Below are 24,932 nucleotides of genomic sequence, written 5' to 3'. Positions count from 1 at the left end.
CTGCACTCAATATGCCAGCAAAATTGGAAAACTCAGCAGTGGCCACAGGACTGGAAAAGGTCACTTACATTCCAGTCCCAAAGAAAGGCAATGTCAAAGAGTGATCAAACTACCACACAATTGCACTCATCTCACACATTAGAAAAGTAATGCTCAAAATTCTCCAAGTCAGGCTTCAGCAATACATGAACTGTGAACTTCCACATGTTCAAGCTGGGTTTAGAAAAGGCAGAGGAACCAGAGATCAAATTGCCAACATCCACTGGATCATTGAAAAAAGCAAGAGAGTTCCAGAAAAACATCTATTTCTGCTTTATTGACTATGCCAAAGCCTTTGACTATGTGGATCACAATAAACTGTGGAAAATTCTTCAAGAGATGGGAATACCAGACCACCTGACCTGCCTCTTGAGAAACCTGTGTGCAGGTCAGGAAGCAACAGTTAGAACTGGACATGGAACAACAGACTGGTTCCAAATAGGAAAAGGTGTACGTCAAGTATATTGTCACCCTGCTTATTTAACTTATATGCAGAGTACATCATGAGAAACACTGGGCTGGAAGAAGCACAAGCTGGAATCAAGATTTTCGGGAGAAATATCAATAACCTCAGATCTGCAGATGACACCACCCTTATGGCAGAAAGTGAAGAAGAACTAAAGAGCCTCTTGATGAAAGTGAAAGAGGAGAGTGAAAAAGTTGGCTTAAAGCTCAACATTCAGAAAACGAAGATCATGGCATCCAGTCCCATCACTTCATGGGAAATAGATGGGGAAACTGTGGAAACAGTGGCTGACTTTATTTTTCTGGGCTCCAAGATTGCTGCAGATGGTGATTGCAGCCATGAAATTAAAAGACGCTTACTCCTTAAAAGGAAAGTTATGACCAGCATAGACAGTATATTAAAAAGTAGAGACATTACTTTGCCAACAAAGGTCCATCTAGTCAAGGGTATGGTTTTTCCACTGGTCATGTATGGATGTGAGAGTTGGACTATAAAGAAAGCTGAGTGCCGAAGAATTGATGCTTTTGAACGTGTTGTTGGAGAAGACTCTTGAGAGTCCCTTGCTCTGCAAGGAGTTCCAAACAGTCCATCCTAAAGGATATCAGTCCTGGTTGTTCATTGGAAGAAGTGATGCTGAAGCTGAAACTCCAATACTTTGGCCACCTCATGTGAAGAGCTGACTCATTTGAAAAGACCGTGATGCTGGGAAAGATTGAGGGCAAGAGGAGAGGGGGATGACAGAGGATGAGATGGTTGGATGGCATCACTGACTCAATGGACATGGATTTGGGTAGACTCCGGGAGCTGGTGATGGACAGGGAGGCCTGGTGTGCTGCAGTTCATGGGGTCGCAAAGAGTCAGACCCGACTGAGCAACTGAACTGAACTGAAGATCTTTTTTGTACAGTTCTTCCATGTATTCTTGCCACCTCTTCTAAATATCTTCTGCTTCTGTTAGGTCCATACCATTTCTGTCCTTTATTGAGCCCATCTTTGCATGAAATATTCCCTTGGTATCTCTAATTTTCTTGCAGAGATCTCTAGTCTTTCCCATTCTATTGTTTTCCTCTATTTCTTTGCACTGATCACTGAGGAAGTCTTCCTTATCTCTCCTTGCTATACTTTGGAACTCTGCATTCAAATGGGTATATCTTTCCTTTTCTTCTCTGCCTTCAGTTTCTCTTCTTTTCTCAGCAATTTGTAAGGCCTCCTCAGAGAGCCATTTTGCCTTTTTACATTTTTTTCTTCTTGGGGATGGTCTTGATCACTGCCTTCTGTATAGTGTCACAAACCTCCGTCCATAGCTCTTCAGGCCCTCTGTCTATAAGATCTAATCTCTTGAATCTATTTGTCACTTCTACTGTATAATCATAAGGGATTTGATTTAGGTCATACCTGAATGGTCTAGTGGTTTTCCCCACTTTCTTCAATTTAAGTCTGAATTTGGCAAAAAGGAGTTAATGATCTGAGCCACAGTCAGCTCCCTGTCTTGTTTTTGCTGACTGTATAGAGTTTCTTCATCTTTGGCTGCAAAGAATATAATCAATCTGATTTTGGTGTTGGCCATCTGGTGATGTCCATGTGTAGAGTCCTCTCTTGTATTGTTGGAAGAGGGTGTTTGCTAGACATCCTAGAATATGAAGTCAAGTGGGCCTTAGGAAGCAAACTATGAACAAAGCTAATGGAGGTGATGGAATTCCAGTTGAGCTATTTCAAATCCTGAAAGATGATTCTGTGAAAGTTCTGTTCTCAATATGCCAGCAAATTTAGAAAACTCAGCAGTGGCCACAGGACTGGGAAAGGTCAGTTTTCATTCCAATCCCAAAGAAAGGCAATGCCAAACTACTGCACAAATTCACTCATCTCACACGCTAGTAAACTAATGCTCAAAATTCTCCAAGCCAGGCTTCAGCAATACATGAACCGTGAACTTCCAGATGTTCAAGCTGAGTTTAGAAAAGGCAGAGGAACCAGAGATCAAATTGCCAACATCTTCTGGATCACTGAAAAAGCTAGAGAGTTCCAGAAAAACATCTATTTCTGCTCTATTGACTATGCCAAAGCCTTTGACTGTGTGGATCACAATAAACTGTGGAAAATTCTGAAAGAGATGGGAATACCAGACCATGTAACATGCCTCTTAAGAAATCTGTGTGCAGGTCAGGAAGCAACAGTTAGAACTGGACTTGAAACAGCAGACTGGTTCCAAATTGGGAAAAGAGATATGTCGAGGCTGTATATTGTCACCCTGCTTACTTAAAGTATGTGCAGAATACATCATGAGAAATGCTGGGCTGGATGAAGCACTAGCTAGAATCAAGATTGCTGGGAGAAATATCAATAACCTCAGATCTATAGATGACACCACCCTTATGGCAGAAAGTGAAGAACTAAAGAGGCTCTTGATGAAAGTGAAAGAGGAGAGTGAAAAGGTTGGCTTAAAGCTCAACATTCAGAAAACGAAGATCATGGCATCCAGTCCCATCAGTTCATGGCAAATATCTAGGGAAACAGTGGAAATAGAGGCTGACTTTATTTTGGGGGGGGCTCCAAAATCACTGCTTTGGTGACTGCAGCCATGAAATTAAAAGATGCTTACTCCTTGGCAGGAAAGTTATGACCAACCTAGACAGCATATTAAAAAGCAGAGACATTACTTTGCCAACAAAGGTCCATCTAGTCAAGGCTCTGGTTTTTCCAGTAGTCGTGTATGGATGTGAGAGTTGGACTATAAAGAAAGCTGAGTGCCGAAGAATTGATGCTTTTGAACTGTGGTGTTGGAGGAGACTCTTGAGAGTCCCTTGGACTGCAAGGAGATCCAACCAGTCCATCCTAAAGGAGATCAGTCCCCAGTGTTGATTGAAGGACTGATGTTGAAGCTGAAACTCCAATACTTTGGCCATCTGATGTGAAGAGATGACTCATTTGAAAAGACCCTGATGCTGGGAAAGATTGAGGGCAGGAGGAGAAGGGGATGACAGAGGATGAGATGGTTGGATGACATCACCGACTCGATAGACATGAGTTTTTGTAAACTCCAGGAGTTGGTGATGGACAGGGAGGCCTGGGGTGCTGTAGTCCATGGGGTCACAAAGAGTTGGACATGACTGACTGAACTGAACTGAACTGTACCTTCAGAGTAATATTTCAAGTATATAAATATGATCATGTTGCTTGTTCTCATTTAAAAAATGTGTCATGAATTTCAAAATAAAAAGTTTTTTTTCTGCAGGCAGATTCTTTTTTTTTTTTAAACTTTACATAATTGTATTAGTTTTGCCAAATATCAAAATGAATCCGCCACAGGTATACATGTGTTCCCCATCCTGAACCCTCCTCCCTCCTCCCTCCCCATACCATCCCTCTGGGTCATCCCAGTGCACTAGCCCCAAGCATCCAGTATCGTGCATCAAGCCTGGACTGGCATCTCGTTTCATACATGATATTTTACATGTTTCAATGCCATTCTCCCAAATCTTCCCACCCTCTCCCTCAGATGAAGCCCAAGACCTCTTCATGGCCTTTACAAAGCAGGATCTGACTCTTGACTTCAAATTTCCTATATGGGAGATCAGCCCTGGGTGTTCTTTGGAATTATGATGCTAAAGTTGAAACTCCAGTCCTTTGGCCACCTCATGCGAAGAGTTGACTCATTGGAAAAGACTCTGATGCTGGGAGGGATTGCAGGCAGGAGGAGAAGGGGACGACAGAGGATGAGATGGCTGGATGGCATCACCGACTCGATGGATGTGAGTTTGAGTGAACTCCGGGAGATGGTGATGGACAGGGAGGCCTGGCGTGCTGCAATTCATGGGGTCTCAAAGAGTCGGACATGACTGAGTGACTGAACTAAACTGAACTGAACCAAGAAACAACCATCCCAGCCAAAAATTTAATGTGATCTCAGGATATATAAATAGAAGGAGGTAATAGGTTTGCCATCCTCAACACTAACCAAATGACACTATATTCAGAGAAACAGAATTTTACATTGTTTAAGAGGGAAGCCTCTGAATGTAGCCTGCTGGAATTCATGTCCTGTCTCCTCTACTTTCAGCTCTGTGACTTTGATCAAGTTGTTTAATGTCCTTATGTTTTAGTTTCCTCATCAATAGATAGGAATAAGGTTATCTGTCTTATAGAGATTTTGTAGGAACTAAATTAGGAAGAGTGCTATTAAATAATAAATTTTAGTATTCTGATGTATGTGGTACTTTAGGAGAAACATTAACTAATGGAGAATAGCCTGGGAAGGTGACTAAAATAAAAAAGACATTGAGTCATGTCATGTGAAGAACAGTTAAATAAAATGCAGTACACAGTGAAGAAGTGTTGGCAGGATAATTACAGCTGTACTAAAACATCTGGAAAACAATCCAGAGTGCAGACTCAGGAACAATAGTGGAACTCTATGAAAAGAGACTCCAATTCAAATTCTGGAAACACTTTCCATTAGATACAAATGTCCATTGATGGGAGGGGTTTTCTCCAGAGAAAATGGGTTCCCCACCAATAGAATTGTTTTGGTTAATCAATAATTAGATAACTCCTTGTTTAGAATATTCTAATGGAATTGAAGCACTAGATAGAAGGGAGAAGAATAATTTCTAAAGGTCTTATGAGTCTCAGATCACAAGAGCTTAACCTATCAGTTGATAGTAAGTAGGTGTTTCTAGAAATTGATTATTTTTGGTAAATTGTATAAAGCATAAGTATCACTAACATCAGCTTAAACATTGCTCTTTGGGGTCGAAAAGAGTCAGACACAACTGAGCAACTGAACTGACCGTCAGCTTAGGTTGATTTATCATCCAGTTTCCCTCATTAAGGGCTTCCCAGGGGACTCAGTGGTAAAGAATCTGCCTGCTAATGCAGGAGGTGTGGGTTCCATCCCTGGGTCAGGAAGATCCCCTGGAGGAGGAAATAACAACCCACACCAGCATTCTCGCTGGGAAAACCCCTTAACAAAGGAGTCTGGAGGGCCAGTCCATAGGGTCATAAAGAGTTGGACACAACTGAGTGACTGAGCATGTTAGCATGTTACCTCAATAAACAGTACTGTGTAAACTCAAGGTCTAGCATATTCCCCAGTATCTGAGACAACCTCCCTGGCCCAAGATTCATAACGGGCAATTCTAGCCAGATGTCCTCAAGTGGCAGCTATCGCAGCTGCATTTCCCTTTATTTCTTACAAAGTTCCTTAAACAATGACAATTTTCCTTTGCTACTACTGGCTTGCCATTCTTATTTTCATTCACTGACATGTTCTGAAAGCAATATAGCAAAAGTAAGTTTGAGAAGAACTTTATTTTGACATTTCATATCAGTTTAAATAGAATGAGAAACTTCAGAAACAAAGAAGTGAGTCTTCTCTTGACTCTGACACAACTTGAAGCTTTGAGATAAGTCCATTAAAAAGAGCTATTTGAGTTCCTTCCATGTGCTCAGTCACTTCAGTCATGTCTGACTGTGACCCCATGGACTAGCCCAGGCTCCTCTGTCCATGGGATTTCCCAGGCAAGAATACTGGACTGGGTTACCATTTCCCTTCTCCAGGGGATCTTTCTGACCCAGAAATCAAACCCAGGTCTTCTGTATTGCAGGCAGACTCTTTACCATCTGAGCCACCAAGAAACCCCAATAATTTCATTTTAAAAATAAAGAAACAGGCTAAGTTATGCTTAATTGCCAACTCAGAGCCACATGGTCAGTAAGGAAGAAGGCAGAGAGTCACACAGTGACCAATAAAAATGGAATGTGCTTGCCTCCTGGTCTGTCTTAGTTGTGCCACAAACGTCTCCTTACTTGTTCCGTGCTCTCTCTCTGTATCATCAAGCCAAACAAGCCTCAAATCATCTCAAATGTTTAGAGTAGGGGAGGCCTGCTTGTTGTTCTCCATGGTCCCAATCTCAGAAACACACCAAGGCCAGTCTTTAAATCTGAGTATAAACCTAGATGTTAGAGTCTGTACTTGTACTTCATTCTTTGACCTGGATTTGTCTGGACTAGCAAGTTAGGACGTCTCCCCCATGTACCTAGCACTCAAACTCAAACTCCTGGTCCCTGACACTGGACTCTTCCTTACCAATGCCAGCACAAGAGAGACGTTATAATTTAATCCTTAGTTTTCAGCCGGCATGACAAGGCACACTGTGCTGTAACTGATTGTGAATGGCATAGCATCAAAGTTAGTACATAACTGAGAGTCTATGCTGCAACTTGACCTTCAGAACTTGGTATTGCCCATGCAGCGGAGCCCAAGAAAATTAATGTCATAAAGGGAGTAGGACCAAGAATCACTACTTTAAAAGAAAGGCTCATTTATATTGATACTTAAGAAGCAAAAGGCAAGGGCAATGATAAACCCCAGTGCACCAATTATCAACTCCTCCCAGACTTGGTTTTCACAGCTCTTCACACTACAGTTATATAACATGGACTCTCCACTTGAAGAACTTCTGACCTCTCACCCAGCCACCACATACTATCCTCACATCAATGAGCCTATTCAATTGCCCTTTTCAGAAAGTCTTCCTCTTCTTTGGCTTTCAACTCCCCCTGCCTCCACTTGTTGGAGGTAGGTATTACAATCTTCATTTTTGCAGATAGGGAAGTTGAGGTTCAGAGATGTTGATTAACTCATTCCATGTCACAGAGCAAGGAAGGAAGGAATGAAAATGAGAGGTAAAAGCAATTCCATCTGCCTCCCTGTTCCTTGCTGCTTCTTTCCAATTTAGGGATAGGCAGGTGGGTTGAAGGAAAAATAGGATTCCAAATTCTGTCAGTCACTCATTTTCTTAGGTGGTTTATCTTAGGCCCATAGGTTCTTAGTGCATAATGTAGAACCCAAGATCTTATATGCTACAAAACATAGGCAATGGGAGGCTTTAATCAAATTTCTTCAAGGTATTTATATTATTTATGGGGCTTTCTTGGTAACTATATTATCATTACATCAGGCATTTTCCAGACAATGGTGAAAACTTAGGTTTAAAAGAGGACTAAATATTTAGTTTAATATTTGTATGAGTCTTTCGCCACAGAATCCAAGCAGTAAGAATAGGCTTTTCTTCGACCTGTATCCATCAAAAAAGAGTCACTATTCCTATTGCTGAAAGTTTTTTTTTTTCCTTTTATCTTTAAATACAGGCCTTTCCACTAGGTCAAAGAAGGATTTAGAATTTAAAATATATTTTCCTTTGCCTGCTTAGTGTTTTCTGAATTATAAAACTTTCTTTTACAATTAGATCCATTTGCCTTTTACCTGCAGCTTAAAAAACTATCCAAGAAAACTAAAATAACCAAGTCTCAATATTGACATGTGGCCTAGAATATCTCTGATAGCTCTTTCAACTTTAAAAGGCCAGTATTCAGACTTCTCTGGATTTTGTCTCAAATCCCTTCAGTGAAAATAATGGTCTTAATTTGGCATATTAGATATATTAGAATATTTAAGTAAATAAACATTTATATACATATAAACAAATGGCTGCCAATTGTGCCAGATTACTTATTTTAACTAATCCTCACACAACAAATTTTGAAGGTTGCATTAGTATTCCCACTTTATAGATAAGGAGATTGAGACTCAAAGAAGGTAATTAGCTTGCATCCTTTAATATTAATAGGAAAAGAGCAGAAATGGAGTTTGAACTCAGTTTCTTCTGCTTCCATAGTTAATGATTTCTTTAAGTTTGCTTTACATTTTTATTTTTTTAATTTTTATTGGATTTCAGTTGATTTATAATCTTGTGTTGCTTTCAAGAATACAGCAAAGTGAATCAGTTATGCATATACATATATCCACCCCTCTTTTCTTCTGAATTTTTTATTATTTTTAATGGATAAACACTTATTACCCAAAATTTTGAAAAGTATCAGTATAGAACAGTACACAATGAGAAGTATCCCCAGCCCACAATTCTCATCCCAGCCACTCAATTCTCCTCAGAATCAGTGATCAATTCCCAGTATATTCTTCCACACATATTTTTATACAAATGCAAGCAAATGTTTTATATTTTCCCTCTTTTAATTCAAATTAAAATTAGTATTCTAGTATTAGAATTATATTAACCTAGTATTCAAATTATTAATATTAAGCACATAAAATAAAGCTTGGAAGCAAATCTTAAACACATTTTTTAAAAAGCAATGAAATAACTCTATCTCAGATTGCTATCATATCAGTGCAGAGAAAGAAGAAAGAATTTCACTAACTTATGAACCCAGTGTATTCTGACCCTATACCCTTAAGGGAGAAATGTTTTAAGGATAAAAAGAACTGTAAAAAATCTGAATTTTACTTATTTGTTTCTTGTTGGTAGTGGAGCAGGGTAGTTATCCTAACACTATTTTGAGTATGTTGTAGAATAGAGAAAAATAAACAAACTAATGTAATTGGAAATCATAGGTTATCATGTGAGAGAAGGAGACATAGATATGAGAAAAGTGGGAAAGAAAAGCCTGTGCTGCTGGATTAGAATATTATGGACTGAACATTTGTGTCCCCCCATTTATGTGTTAAAGCCCTAACATTCAAAGTGATGGTATTTGGAAGATTTCCCTGGTGGCTCACACAGTAAAGTGTCTGCCTACAATGTGGGAGACCCAGGTTCAGTCCCTGGGTTGGGAAGATCTCCTGGAGAAGGAAATGGCAATCCACTCCAGTATTCTTGCCAGGAAAATCCCATGGACAGAGGAGCCCAATCGGCTACAGTCCATGGGGTCACAAAGAGTCGGACACAACTGAGTGACTTCACTTTCAGTCTTTTCTTAGATTCTTTTCTCACATAGGTCATTACAGAGTGTTGAGTTCCTTGTGCTATACAGTGGGTTCTTATTAGTTATCTATTTTATATGTAGTAGCGTGTATATGTCAATCTCAATCTCCCAATTTATCCCTCCCGCCACTTACACCCTGGTAACCATAGTTTGTATTCTACATCTGTGACTCTATTTCTATTTTGTAAATAGGTTCATTTGTACCATGTTTTCAGATGAGAGCATGAGTTTTGGAGTTGGAGAGACTTGGGTTGAAATTCTGCCTGCACCACTTAACAGCTATGTGACCTCAGAAATTTACTCCCTTTTCTGAATATCAGTTTCCTCTCCTGGTAAATAGAAAGAGCTCTCATAAGGGTTACTGTCAGAATTAAATAAAGCAATGCATATAAATGCATTATTTATATGGATCTAAAGAAATACTTCTTACCTTTATGTTTATTATTATCATTTCTAGTTTTTCTCTATTAAAAGCTCCTATTATAGTTTATCCTCCTTGATTTTTGCCTGAAACAGAGCAAGAATTGACCCACATTCACCAAGAGGAGATGGATGGTTTCAGCATAAATATGTCCTTTGTACCAATCTAGCAGACACATGTGAGTTGTGAGCAGGTTTTCTCACCCCAACTGTGTATGTGTGATGCCTGATAGAGAGAATATTTAACAATTAAAACTGGTTTTAAATATGTAGCATGAAGAGAATCAAACTGAACATCAGATGTGGTTATCCACTTGAAAAGTTCATTAAGAAATGAATTATTGTGTAGTGGAATAATTAAGACCACGGAGAAATGTATTTTCCATTTCTGCATACAACTTTTCAAAAAATGAATTAAACAGAAGAGCCATTGATTGATTAGTATGGCCAATTTGGAAAAAAAAATTTTTTTTTTCTCCAATTTCCTCCAAATTGAAAACACTATTTGCTGAGTATCTACTCAATGCCATTCAGTATTTTAAATCAGCTGTATGGCAATTCTTTATGATATTCGTTCAGTTCAGTTAAGTTCAGTTGCTCAGTCATGTCCGACTCTTTGAGACCCCATGAATTGCAGCACGCCAGGCCTCCCTGTCCATCACCAACTCCCGGAGTTCACTCAAACTCACATCCATCGAGTCGGTGATGCCATCCAGTCATCTCATCCTCTGTCGTCCCCTTCTCTTCCTGCCCCCAATCCCTCCCAGCATCAGAGTCTTTTCCAATGAGTCAACTCTTTGCATGAGGTGGCCAAAGAACTGGAGTTTCAGCTTTAGGATCATTCCTTCCAAAGAACACCCAGGACTGATCTCCTTTAGAATGGACTGGTTGGATCTCCTTGCAGTCCATGGGACTCTCAAGAGTCTTCTCCAACACCACAGTTCAAAAGCATCAATTCTTCAGTGCTCAGCTTTCTTCACAGTCTAACTCTCACATCCATACATGACTACTGGAAAAACCATAGCCTTGACTAGACAGACCTTTGTTGGCAAAGCAATGTCTCTGCTTTTTTTTTTTTTAAACTTTACATAATTGTATTAGTTTTGCCAAATATCAAAATGAATCCGCCACAGGTATACATGTGTTCCCCATCCTGAACCCTCCTCCCTCTTCCCTCCCCATACCATCCCTCTGGGTCGTCCCAGTGCACTAGCCCCAAGCATCCAGTATCGTGCATCGAACCTGGACTGTCTCTGCTTTTTAATATGCTATCTAGGTTGGTCACACGGAGAAGGCAATGGCACCCCACTCCAGTACTTTTGCCTAGAAAATCCCATGGATGGAGGAGCCTGGTAGGCTGCACTCCATGGGGTCGATAGAGTCAGACACGACTGAGCGACTTCACTTTCACTTTTCACTTTCATGCATTGGAGAAGGAAATGGCAACCCACTCCAGTGTTCTTGCCTGGAGAATCCCAGGGACAGGGGAGCCTGGTGGGCTGTCGTCTATGGGTCGCACAGAGTCAGACACGACTGAAGCGACTTAGCAGCAGCAGCAGCAGCAGGTTGGTCATAAATTTCCTTCTGAGGAGTTAAGCGTTTTTTAATTTCATGGCTGCAGTCACCATCTGCAGTGATTTGGGAGCCCCCCAAAATAAAGTCTGACACTGTTTCCACTGTTTCCCCATCTATTTCCCATGAAGTGATGGGATCAGATGCCATGATCTTAGTTTTCTGAACGTTGAGCTTTAAGCCAACTTTTTCACTCTCCACTTTCACTGTCATCAAGAGGCTTTTTAGTTCCTCTTCACTTTCTGCCATAAGGGTGGTGTCATCTGCATATCTGAGGTTATTGATATTTCTCCCAGCAATCTTGATTCCAGCTTGTGCTTCATCCAGCCCAGCGTTTCTCATGATGTACTCTGCACAGAAGTTAAATAAGCAGGGTGACAATATACAGCCTTGACGTACTCCTTTTCCTATTTGGAACCATGTCCAGTTCTAACTGTTGCTTCCTGACCTGCAGGAAGGTTTCTCAAGAGGCAGGTCAGGTGGTCTAGTATTCCCATCTCTTTCAGAATTTTCCACAGTTTATTGTGATCCACACAGTCAAAGGCTTTGGCATAGTCAAAAAAGCAGAAATAGATGTTTTTCTGGAACTCTCTTCCTTTTTCCATGATCCAGCAGATGTTGGCAATTTGATCTCTGATTCCTTTGCCTTTTCTAAAACCAGCTTGAACATCTGGAACTTCACAGTTCATGTATTGCTGAAGCCTGGCTTGGAGAATTTTGAGCATTACTTTACTAGCATGTGAGATGAGTGCAATTGTGCAGTAGTTTGAGCATTCTTTGGCATTGCCTTTCTTTGGGACAGAATATGGTCCACTGGAGAAGGGAATGGCAAACCACTTCAGAATTCTTGCCTTGAGAACCCCATGAATAGTATGATATTCGTTACTACTTCGATTTCCTTGATGAGAAAAAAAAAAATGAGGCTCAGGGAAGTTTAACAATGTATTTAGATTATATAATTAGTACATTGTGGAGCTGTAGTAATTAGGGAGGGAGTTCAACCTGAAACTAATTTCAAATTTCTTTCAGTTAAGCTCTGAGATCATCATTTCTGATAGCTGTTATGACTGTAAATGTGATGCAAAACTTATTTCATCACATGACATGCATAACAATCTTATACTAAACCCCATACCCACACTTGTCTGACTAGTCTGTCTCCTCATCTAGAAACACCCTAAGCGCCATAGAGAAGGGCCATGCAGTTGTGCTCATCACTATCTCCAACACCCAGGCTCAGTGCCTGCCACAGGGTTAATCTTCAATAAATATTTGTTGAATGAAGAAATGAATGCTGATTTAACTGAAAGAATAGAGTGCAGCTCCACAGTCATCCTTTCACTGGTGGCACCCTAAAGGCTGGGGAGTGCAAGGACAGAGTGTTTTGTCTGCACTTAGTGTTTTGTCTGAAATTAGTGATAGAATGGAATGGTAGAAGCCCAGAGCCTCCAGATGGCTGAGCTCAATGAGCCAAGTTACTAGCAGGTTAAAGAAAAGGTATGTTATTTAACTTGAGCTGTGTCCTCCTGAAACAGAAATCAAGCACATCACAATTACATGAACAAAAGTTGGTCCACATACATGACAAAAGTCATGTGACTCCCACACCCATCTCCAGGCAGAGGAGTCCACACGTGGTCAACCCAGCTATTAAGAAACAGCCTGCACTAACAATTCAGAGAATCATTCCTATCTGATCCTTTTCAAAGAGGCTACAATGTTCAGTGATAAACTTCTTTACCTCTACAGATGAAGAGCAAGTAGAACTATTCACTTAGTCCTCCAGGCATCAAATAGGGGAGAAAGGTCTTTAGATTCCTGTTGTGAGACATTGTCAAGACGCTATTCAGTAGCACTTGCTAGTCCTTCAGATGGTAACATTTAAGGTGTGAACAGAGAAATAGGAACCCAACAAAGAAATGGAATAAGCAACTCGGGAGTAAGAAAGAGAACCAAGACAGCATTGCTCTTTAAGTCAAGGTGGTAACACATTTTTATGACATTTTTAGAAGGAAACAACCAAAAATATCAAATTTGGCAAACAGAGAAATAACAAATTCAGCAACCTTATTTAAGGTGTGGAAAGACAAGAAGCTATTGGACAAACCCACTGGGAAGTTGTAGCACCCTTAGAAAGAGCATCTTGGGTATAGTGCAAATGTCGATGTATTATTCTGACTCCTCCATGAACTATCCTTAGAAGCAGAAATGGGTGGCTTGGTGCCTGTACATGGAACACACTTATAAATGCTGTCTAACAGATACTCAAATGACTTAATTAAAACAAGGTATAGTTGTTCACTTTTGAAGAAAACATTCCAAAGATATTTAAAACTGCTCTTAATAAGAAATATCAATGTTTTCTAAATTAAATCACTAGGTCTAAAATTATCACCCTACATTTGGCTTCTCCCTCCAAAGGCCCTGGAGCCAAAACAACTCAATTCCTGGGGAGAACATATAATTTGCCTTCTGCAAGAGATAAAGTCCCATGTTAGAAGCATTCCTAAATTTCTGTGCTTCAAGTGACCTTTTAAGTTGCTGCTGTGATGTCATTAGTGTTACAATTTTACACAAGATTAGACATGTAATTAGGTGTTAAATAGTTCCACTGGCTCCTGCTTGCTATTTAATAAAGCAGAATGCATCAAGAGCACCCCATATGCATAGCTCAAGGCCACTGACACTAAAAAACTGCATCCACCTGGCTCTTTCCCTGCCTTGCATGCCACTTGTCCTTGCAGCTGTCACCTCGAGGCTTCGGTGCTGACAGGAAATGAGAAGCCACGGCACAGTATCACTCATTGAACTGTTACTCTCCAGCTGAAGCTTCTAGAAGCAAGGGGAGTCTCCATAAAGAACTTAGGTGAAACCAGAACCTGAGAATTTTTAGCAGAGTTTCCCACCTTGGCTGCACATCAGAATCACCCAGAAAGCTTATCAGTTCTAATGAGGTGGATGAAACTGGAGCCTATCATACAGAGTGAAGTAAGCCAGAAAGAAAAACACCAATACAGTATACTAACGCATATATATGGAATTTAGAAAGATGGTAACAATAACCCTGTATACGAGACAGCAAAAGAGACACTGATGTATAGAACAGTCTTTTGGACTCTGTGGGAGAGGGAGAGGGTGGGATGATTTGGGAGAATGGCATTGAAATACGTATAATATCATATATGGAACAAGTCGCCAGTCCAGGTTCAATGCACGATACTGGATGCTTGGGGCTGGTGCACTGGGACGACCCAGAGGGATGGTATGGGGAGGGAAGAGGGAGGAGGGTTCAGGATGGGGAACACAAGTATACCTGTGGCGGATTCATTACAATGTTTGGCAAAACCAATACAATATTGTAAAGTTTAAAAATAAAATAAAATAAAAAAAAAAGAAAGGAAAAATTCTGATGCCAGGGACCCACCCCTAGAGATTCTCACTGGTCTGGTTTGAGATCTAGGCAACAGGATTTTTTTAATTCTTCCCAATGATTATATTGTTCAGGCAGTGTTCAGAGTCACTGCATTTATGCTCCTCTGGGTCAAGATGGGTATCAAGGTGAATGAGGAAGTATAATACTTCAGATTTCATTATCTCAATACCTCAGAAAATTGTTTTCTCTCTGCCTCTGACCAGTAAGAAAAAGAAAATCAATAGTCTCAATGTACAAGTACAAGGCTCCTTAATTAGATTTTTTTACGAAAAGATAAATCTAATTCACTACTCATGAACAAGGGGGGAAAGAAGTAAACTAATGTTTAGCATGTGCCTTGATTTACTCAAGGTACTTTTGCATCTGTTAACTTACTAATCTTCCAAGCAACCCAGAAAGATAAGTATTATCATTCCTATTTTTACAACTAGGGAAACCAAGACACAGAAATGTTACACTGACTTGTTCAAAGTCGCACGGTCGGTGGGTGGTGACGCCAAGAGGCAAACAAACATCTGACTCTCCTGCTCACATTTTCATTAGAATATGCTGCCATTTCTAAAGAAAACCTTTCTGAGTGATAGTTCAGCAAGTAATAGAAACATTCTGTCCAAGTCAACAAAAGAGACAGAGGGAGGGGCTTCCCTGGTGGCTCATGGTAAAGAATCCACCTGCCAATGCGGAAAACATGGGTTCCATCCCTGGTCCAGGAAGATTCCCCATGCCTCAGAACAACTAAACCCATGTGCCACAAACCTAAGCCTGAGCTCTAGAGCCCAGGAGCTGCAACTACTAACGCCTGAGCACTCAGAGTCTGTGCTCTGCAACAAAAAAAGCCATCGCCATGAGAAACCCACACACTGCAACTAGTGTAGCCCCTGCTCACTGCAACCAGAGAAAGCCCACGCACAGCAACGAAGACCTAGCCAAACCAAAAATAAATATATTTTTAAAAAATAAGAGGAGAGAGAGAGAAGCAGAAGGAGTGGTACAATCAGGAGAAGGAAAGCGAGGAGGTAGGGAATGGGGAAAAGGAACCCCATCCTGAGCTTAGGAAATGACCTGGAATGAGGCAGCAGCTCGTCCAGCAGTAGGGAGCTACAACACAGGAGGCCAACGTCAGAACCTGTGGTCTTGTTACCAAGCAAGGGCCCATACAATGGCACCAGCTTTTGAGAAAAGAAAGTGCTTTGTTGTGAGGTTGACCAGCAAGAAGACAGGAGGCAAGCCTCTCCAATCTGTCTCCGAGATCCAGGGATCAAGGTGGATTTTAAAGGGTTAGGAGAATTGCAAACTTGGAAGCTGATTGGCTATTTTCCAATCAGTCTATATAAACTCTTAGTACTGCTGGAAGCCAAGTTTTCCTTACTGAAGGACTTCTTGCTTCATAAAGGGCTCTGGTGGCAACATTTTTATTCTTTGAGTTCCAGATACTGAAGATTCTTGGCTCAGGGTCATCTTGAAGACCACAGTTTCCATCCTGCACATGAACAATGCCAACTCTATAAAATAACTGCAGGTTTGATTAATCAACAACCTGCTTTAAGGAAGCAAAACCAGTTTAAGCCGGTCAGTATTTCATGTGCTGTTTTGGTCGTACTTTCCAACAGCAGATACTTAGATGTCAAGGCAGGCAGTGAACATGACCAGTGCATCACTGTGGGTCCTGCATTGTGCCAAAAGAAGGCATAAGACACAGCCCTGCCTGGAAGGCGCACAGCATTGCTCTACCAGAGGTGGGTACCAAGAACTGGGAGCTGGGCTGAGGAAGCTGTTTGTGGGGGTGAGAAAAAGCTTCACAGAAGAGATGACACCTGAGATGGCCTTGGAAACAGAGGAACTCATTTCCTCTCCTTCCTCCCGGCAGGAAAGGGAGGCAGAGGGGAAATGTGAGCTGAGTCAGAGAGGTAGAAACCCACCGAGGTGTATGCCTGAGAAACGGAAAGAGGCTATCTATAAATTCCTGAGGCAAAGAAATTCTTACATTCTCCCTGATTCCTGCTTTCATTCAAAGCTGAGATTATGTCTTTTAGGGCATCTGGTTTTCAGACCATACTCACCCGCAATCATATAGTCGAGGCTCAGCCAGGTTCACCCCAGTTCCTGGTCTTTGGATGACAGAATTTGTTCCAGGTTTCCTCCCCCTGCCCTCGGCCCCAAGTGTCCACCATTACAGGCCTCTTTTCCATACTAAGATTCCAAATTACAAAATTTTATAAAGTGGTTTATTCGTCTCCATATCAGTTTTCTAATCACAATTCAAATGAGGTGTTCCTTGTCTTATAAAGTGAACAGAGTTAATTACTTGAGACGTTCAGGAGAGCTGCATTTGAGCTGAGGGACCCACCAAACCAACTCCTGTCAACATATTCTGGGTGTTTCTTTGAAGCCTGGAACTTTTTTGAACCTCCACAGGACCTTTATACTGTTGTCCTTAAAGCTACTCATTTAATTTTAATTAACAACAAATTTAGCAGGTTTTAAATAACAGTTTGTAAAAGAAAACTGGGGTGGAGAAACTCCAAATCCACTTCTTAGGATAAGCTGAGGAGTCATTAAGTCCTTTCCAACCATCGTTAGACAGTTAATTAGAATAAGTATACCTTTCATCTCTTCCCTTCTGTATCATCTTCAAACAGCAGCGCAAGGGTGCAATGCTGAAATGACACATAGTCTGAAAAGCATTGTTAAGTATATTAAAATCACCACAGCCCCTTCACTTGGAATAATTTCAAATCATTTATAATATGGATGGTGTGTCTATTAAAGCCTGGCTTATAACTAGTAACAGGATTGTGGGAGCTCAGCAATTTATCGCTTTACCTGAATTCAAAGTGTGCCCCTTTTTTTGCCTGCTTCAACCCAACCCTTGAGGAGTGACTACAACGATCAGAAGATTCCACCAGAGTCAGTGTTGAAATACCTTCCTGAAGGTTTAAGCCAATCTTCATTCTTATAAAGTAGGTCATTTAGCTTACATGGTGGCTCAGGTGATAAGAATCTGCCTGCAATGCAAGTAGACCCAGGTTCAATCCCTAGGTCAGGAATATCTCCTAGAGAAGCGAATGGCAACTCATTGCAGTATTCTTTCCTGGAGAACTCTATGGACAGAGGAACCTGGTAGGCTATAGCCCATGAGGTTGCAAAGAGTCAGACGCAACTGAGCGACTAACACACATACACACACACACACACACACACAAATCATTCTTATTTCCTAAAGACTGTCTGGGCTTTCCTAATGGCTCAAAGGTTAAAAAATCTGCCCGCAATGCGGAGACGCAGGTTCAGTCTCTGGGTTGGGAAGATCCCCTGGAGAAGGAAATGGCAACCCACTCCAGTACTCTTGCCTGGAAAATGCCATGGACAGAGGAGCCTGATGGGCTACAGTCCATGGGGCAGAGAGTCAGACATGACAGAGCAACTAACACTTTCACTTTCAAAGACTGTCTAGTTCTAATAACAAATTTAATTCCTATTCTACCTTTTGTGTTTTAAAGATGTTCAAAAGGAAATTTAAATAACTTTAAATGTCCCAGATCCCAGAGCTAAGCAGATTCAACTTCTAAATCTTTTTGAAACTGTCCAGGGTATCCATTCAGGTGTATCTTTTCATTCCTATCATTCATCCTGAGAAACCAAGGGTAGAAGTATTATATCTTGCATCTATACTGCTTGTCAAACCCCAAGCACTTCCCATGGCCTCTGTTCCTTCTATCTCTGATGCTGACCCAAGGGTTACAGAACGAGATCTATTCCCAGAATTACTTCCAGGAAGTCAGTACACAATGATTTAAATACACTTTAATTCATCCTTCAATGTACTGAGTCACAAAATTTTGAAGCTGAGAAGGATCTCAGAGGTTATCATTTTCAAACTTTTCATGTTACAGATTAAAAACAAGTAAGCCCCTGCAAAGATAAGTGCCTTTCTCAAGGCCACACAGCTAATTAATAAAAATTAAAAAAATACTAGGCCAATAACAACCACTGATTCTGAGTATATGCTCTGAGTCCTAGGTGCTTCATGTTTCCTCCAGCAATATCAGCATCATCAAGAGCCTACTAAAAATGCAAAATCTTGGGCTCCCTCCCTAGACTCACTTGAATCAGAATCTGTATGGTCACAAGATCTCCAGATAAATCCTGTGTACATTGAGAATCTCTGGGCTAGACTATAACGTATCTTTCTCCAGAAAGCACAAGGATTGGAGACAAGCAGACATGGCTCCACCTTTTCTAAATGTGAGCAAATAGCTCAGTCCCCTAAAAGCATCATTTGTAGCCTGGAAATAATAGCATTATCTACCTTGAATGGTTTTCAAAATATAAACATCACATAGATATTGGTATACACATTTCATGACACATACATAGATAATCTATGCAAATTGCCTGGCATGTAGTAGCTAATATAGCGTGTGCATGCTCAGTCACTTCAGTCATGTCTGACTCTTTGCAACCCTATGAACTGTAGCCTTCCAGGCTCCTCTATCCATAAGATTCCTCCAGGCAAGAATATTGGATGGATTGCTATGCCCTCCTCCAAGGGATCTTCCCAACCCAGGGGTGGAACCCAAGCCTCCTGTGTCTCCTGCATTGCAGATGCATTCTTTACCCGCTGAGCCACTGGGGAAGCCCAGATATAATATATAGTACTTAATATCATTTCCAGTCTCATGCTTACCAATAATATTATGCTCAACCTAAAGGAAATCCATGATTGGCCATGCATTCATGAAGGAATCACCTTTCCTCCTTTTCTATATTTATTAAATATCATTTTAACTTTTATATATGTGACTAAGAGTGTTATGATATTTCATATTTCTAAATTCAAGATGAAAGAACTAATCCCCAAACCATGTCATAACCAAAAGAACACAACAGTCTTCTAACATCTTGACTCCGGATCCTATAAACCTGGCCCTTAGGAGCAGTGAATATCTGCTGCCACTGATGCCATGATTTTCTCAGAGGCTCAACTGCAAGGGATGAACTTTCAGCTTTGGCAACAGCAGAACACATTTAAAAGATGATCTGTCATCACTAACATGTCACATCTGTCAGCATCAAGGAAAACAGCTTGAAGAGGAACAGAGGAATAGAACCAACCCTGAACCAAAACTTTGGAAAAATATAGAATGCTAAACTGGACCAAATATAGAGAGTTCCCTGCTGGTCCAGTGGTTAGGACTTGGCACTTCCACTGCAGGAGACACAGGTTCAATCCCTGGTTGGGGAACTAAGATCCCACATGCTGCACAGAGTGGCTAATAAATAAGTAAAACTCTACCAAATTATATTTTTGGAGGAGATATCTTGGAGGGAATATGATAATAACATCAATTGGAAAACATGTTTCCCTAAAGGAGTGTCTCTTCATCCTAGCAATGCATTAGAAACAACTAGGAAGTTTAAAAAAAAAAACACTGAATGCACATTTTTGAGGGAGAGATCCAGCCTTCAGTATTTTTTAAGATTCCCATTTGACTTAAATGTGCAGCCAGAGTTGAAAACTGCTGCCCTACAGCAAGAGAAACCTGGTCTTAATTAAGATGGTCAATCCACCGAGATTTATTGGTGCTATTGATACAGAGGGGTTACCTAGGTGACACTAGAATCTGCCTGTCAATGCAGAAGACACAAGAGACATGGGTTCAATCCCTGAGTTGGGAAGATCCCTTGGAGGAAGGCACGGCAACCCACTCCAGTATTCGTGCCTGAAGAATGCCATGGACAGAGGAACCTGGTAGGCTACAGTCCAGGATGTTGCAAAAAGTCAGACACGACTGAAATGACTGAACAGGCATTGATACAAAGTACCCCAAACTTTAAGTAATGGCTTTAACTTCAGTGTGTATCTCTTCTAGGTCTTTTCACCACTCCTCCAGGACTTCCACCATAAGGAAAGAAGCCCCTGGACCAACATCCTCTAAGATGTTTATATGGACCAGTGGCCGGACTTCTTCATCTTACAGACATGATGAGAAAAGGTAAATCACTGGGACTCAGGGGGCTTTTTGGAATCATTTAACCAGAATACACAGAAAGCCCACCAAAGAGAAAGCATTAGGCAACTGAGCTTTCTATTTTGTGAGTGTTAAGGTAGAATGGGCTCTGGGTTGAAGGAACAAGGTTTCAGACACTTTGGCCTTCTCCTCCTTGTACTTTCCATGCTCACTCCTACTACATAGCTTTGCAAAAGCTGTTGCCTGTCAGAAATGTCCTTTGGTGGTGGTGGTTTGTGGTGGTTTAGTCGCTAAGTCATGTCTGACTCTTGCGACCTCATGGACTGTAGCCCATCAAGCTCCTCTGTCCATGAGATTTTCCAGGCAAGAATACTGGAGTGGGCTGCCATTTCCTTCTCCAGGGGATCTTCCTGACCCAGGAATTGAACCCGGATTTCCTACATTGCAGGCAGATGAAGGAAGCCCAAAATGCCCTTTACCCCTGCACTTATACACACACTGGTCTCTTGGTTACTTCTATCTCTGTCTTTGGATACCCATTCAATCAAACCTCCCAATATCCTCTTGACCAGCACAAAATCTGTGTTTTAGTCTCCCTTGAATTTTCACCTCCTACCATCATACCTGGCACATAGTAGATGCTCAATAAATATTGAGCTGAAATGATGAAGGCACTGGACATATGGCAGGGAAGGAAAGCAAAAACTAAGAGAGAATGAAAAAAGGATGGATACATCCAGGGAGCCTTCAAACTCCTTGGAAAAGTAGCCTGGCATTGGGGAGAAATGGGGAGGAGGGGTAAGCAAAAAGATTAAAGGGCAAAGGCAGTGCTAGTGAAAGACAAAATGACAATTATTCAGTCCAACCCAGTCTTCTGCCTTGGAAATAAATGCATTCACAAACTTCTCTGGCCATTTTGAATATTTGATTTCTCTTTTTTCTTCTGTGTCTTTTTCTTATTGACCTGGTGCTGTTTCTTGGGTTTAGTGAAGCTAAATTTTAAACACAATTGACTATACGAATATACTGCAACTTAAGCAAGACTCATTTGCCTGCAGAATCTGATAAAAATTGATAAATGGCATTGGGCACAAGAAAAAGGACCTGCAGGAGTTTACTTGAGTATAAATTCTAATAACTAGTACTTCTATTTTTCCTTTTAAAAATATATATTTCCCTACAGATAAAATCCTTTTAAAATTCTAAAAGCAAAATTGCTCCTCACAATAATTTTGTATTATAGCAAAAGTTTGGAAGCAACTTTAATATTCACAATAGAAAATCTGTTAAATAAATCATAGAATGTAATATGTCACGTAGCAGCTCAAATTGTTTAAGCATAGTATTAACTGACAATTCAAGTTGAAAATTGCATACAAACTATAATTGCAGCCACAAAAAAATATATACGTGGGAAAAAGCATGGAAGTAAAAGTATGTTTTCTACTCCTCCATTTTCCAAATGCTTTTTAATGTTATATTATCTTAATTATGGAAAAAATAATGACATGATGTTTAAGTAAAATTACAGCTCAGAAGGCAACTAGTGTTTGATCAAAGTCTTGGTACTCATCATGAGAGAAGCAGATCAACTGAAAATTTACTGTCTTTGTTCATCACTAGGTTTTCACATGCTTTTTCTCAATGCTTAATCAAGTTATTTTTCATTTGCTTTCAGGTAGCTTAGCTGAATCATCTTTCAGCAAGACTTTTACAATAAGACTGAAATTTGATGTATTATTTTTAAATTTCATATTTTGTATAAAATTTCCTCATTTCTTAAAAAAAAAAAAAATGTCACTACCAGTGATGGTGTGGAAGGCAGAGTTTTCGGTGCCCTATAGGAATGCTGTGACTGTCACAGCCAGTCCTCAGATTTTGAAGGTTTTATCAGAGCAGGTGGAAGCATGGTGCATTTGTTTCACCTTTCATTTATTCTCATTGAGTAACTTAATTAAATATATTTTGCTGTCTATATAAATTTTACAAGCAAAAGGATTAATATTTAAGAAGCAATTACTCTGCACTACATGTTTTCATAAACTGTCTCTTCTAATTTATAAGATAAAGATTATTATGCCCATTTTACAGTTGAGGAAGCTGAAGATAAGAGAGTTTAAGTAAACTTCCAAAAGTCCAACAACTAGCCAGTGATTGAATCAAGATTTAAACCCAAGGTTGCACTCTGTCCCCTTTACCCTATGGCTTGCTGCTAAGTCACTTCAGTCGTGTCCGACTCTGTGCAACCCCATAGACAGCAGCCCACCAGGCTCCCCCGTCCCTGGGATTCTCCAGGCAAGAACACTGGAGTAGGTTGCCATTTCCTTCTCCAATGCATGAAAGTGAAAAGTGAAAGTGAAGTCGCTCAGTCGTGTCCGACTCTTAGCGACCCCATGGACTAAAGCCTACCAGGCTCCTCCATCCATGGGATTTTCCAGGCAAGAGTACTGGTGTGGGGTGCCATTGCCTTCTCCAACCCTATGGCGTAGCTAGGCCCTTATCAAACATGAGACAGCCAGAGCAGCAGTGAACAGCCAAGCCCATAGGGGAAAACACTGTCAGAATAGAGTTGAAAATTGTGTATCAAAGGAGATAATAAATATACTAACATGATATATTGGCTATATTTGTGGAATTAAAAGGAGCAAATAATTAGCTTCATATTCTGCACAAATAAGATTCTATAAAATTCTTAAATCACTACTTTCATGGTTTTATTTCCAGAGCATGATTTCAATAATCATGGGATTTAAAATAATTAAAATATTGACTATAAGTAAATCATTTTCAGCAAGCTTTATTTATGGGATGAGGATGTCAAGGTTTATGAAATCAATCTGAATGACTTTGGCCTACAGAGTCAAAGACAAATGGAACAACAGCCAAAGAATACAGCAATAGAATCTGGTACTATGCCAGTATCCTTAGTTTGGTGTTGGTTCATTTGTCTATACCTCTTTCTTGACCACATCTCCATCTTCACTGCCTAATTCACAGACTCTTGTAGGACAAGACTCAAACAGCATGACTTTAAATGGCAGCTATTTTTCTGCTTAATTATCTTGGTGGCAGTAGTCATGGTGATAAGGAAGCCAATGATGGCTGATCATAAATCTAGATAATCAAGGTCCTCAAGTTAATTACTTGGAAATAAATTAACTAGGTTATCTGGAACTACTGCCCATAACTGCTTGTAATAATTCCACCCTCAGTTTCTTATCCTGCAAACCTGGCCTCTATACATCCAGCTTCTCTAGCTATGTTCCCGCTGACAATCCCAGGGGCCAGGCACTCCACACTGCCTGTTCTGAGACCAGAGCCAAACCTGTCAGGATATCGGCTTCCCTAGGATTCCTCAAGAGATAGAAATCAGGAAACAAGCTTATAGGCAGGCAGAGCAACTAAATGGAAGGAAAAGTCCACTGAAAAATTTGAAGCCTAATTTTTATGGTTCAAAGGAATCTGAAGTCAACTTTACATGTTTTTCAAAAATGTAAATTTTTTGAATTATTTTAATTCAAAGCCACTCCTGTTTTTGTGATCATCTGCTATATGCAAAATACTGGTTTCTATCCTTGTGCTCCATTTCACATGCCCAGCAATGTGAAGGAATACTTTTCCTTCTTTGATCAAATTTCTTTGTTAGGTGAGCCAATGTTATTCTCTAAATTGCAGGAAGCAAAATAAAGTTTTGCTTTAAATAAATAGAGCTACAGCAAAATAAAGTTACAGCAGTAATAACTATTAGAGAGAGGTTATTGACTAAGGATATTACCACTGAGTTCATAAAATATTCTTTGGATTGCTTCTATTAAATGTTGAATTAATATAAAGTAACATTTATCACATGCTAACATACAGAGAGAGCTTTCCAGGTATCGCTAGTGGTAAAGAACCTGTCGGCTAATGCAGGAGACATAAGAGACTCAGGTTCAATCCCTGAAGATCCCCTGGAGGAGGGTATGGCAATCCACTCCAGTATTCTTGCCTGGAGAGTCCCATGAACAGAGGAGCCTGGCAGGGTACGATCCGTAGAGTTGCAAAGAGTCAGACACAATTAAACCAACTTAGCACACACACAAAACATACAGAGAATGATGACAAAATAAACATCTGAGTACCCTTCACTAAGATTAAAAAATAAAACAACTGGAATTTTTGAAGCCCCTGAGGATTCTTCCTAAACTGCGTCCCCCTCCCTGCTCCAGCCCCCACCCAGAGATAACCACCCTCCTGTTTATTATTCC

The 24,932-nt window shown here is 40.4% G+C and overlaps 1 protein-coding gene across 2 annotated transcripts in view; it reads left to right on the top strand.

The window, feature by feature from the left end:
• KCNMB2 (potassium calcium-activated channel subfamily M regulatory beta subunit 2) overlaps nt 1-24,932 on the top strand; it is a 277,502-nt gene that overhangs the window by 213,839 nt on the left and 38,731 nt on the right. For both annotated transcript variants that reach the window (XM_005892492.2, XM_070372991.1), the window contains one exon: nt 20,587-20,709. In XM_005892492.2, the coding sequence (XP_005892554.1) occupies nt 20,587-20,709 (123 nt within the window). The remainder of the gene's footprint in view (nt 1-20,586; nt 20,710-24,932) is intronic.

This window comes from Bos mutus, chromosome 1 (genome assembly GCF_027580195.1).
Source record: "Bos mutus isolate GX-2022 chromosome 1, NWIPB_WYAK_1.1, whole genome shotgun sequence".
In the NCBI taxonomy this organism is placed as follows: domain Eukaryota; kingdom Metazoa; phylum Chordata; class Mammalia; order Artiodactyla; family Bovidae; genus Bos; species Bos mutus.
The sequence above is the reverse complement of the archived record's forward strand: the minus strand, read 5'-3'. Positions and strand labels throughout refer to the sequence as shown.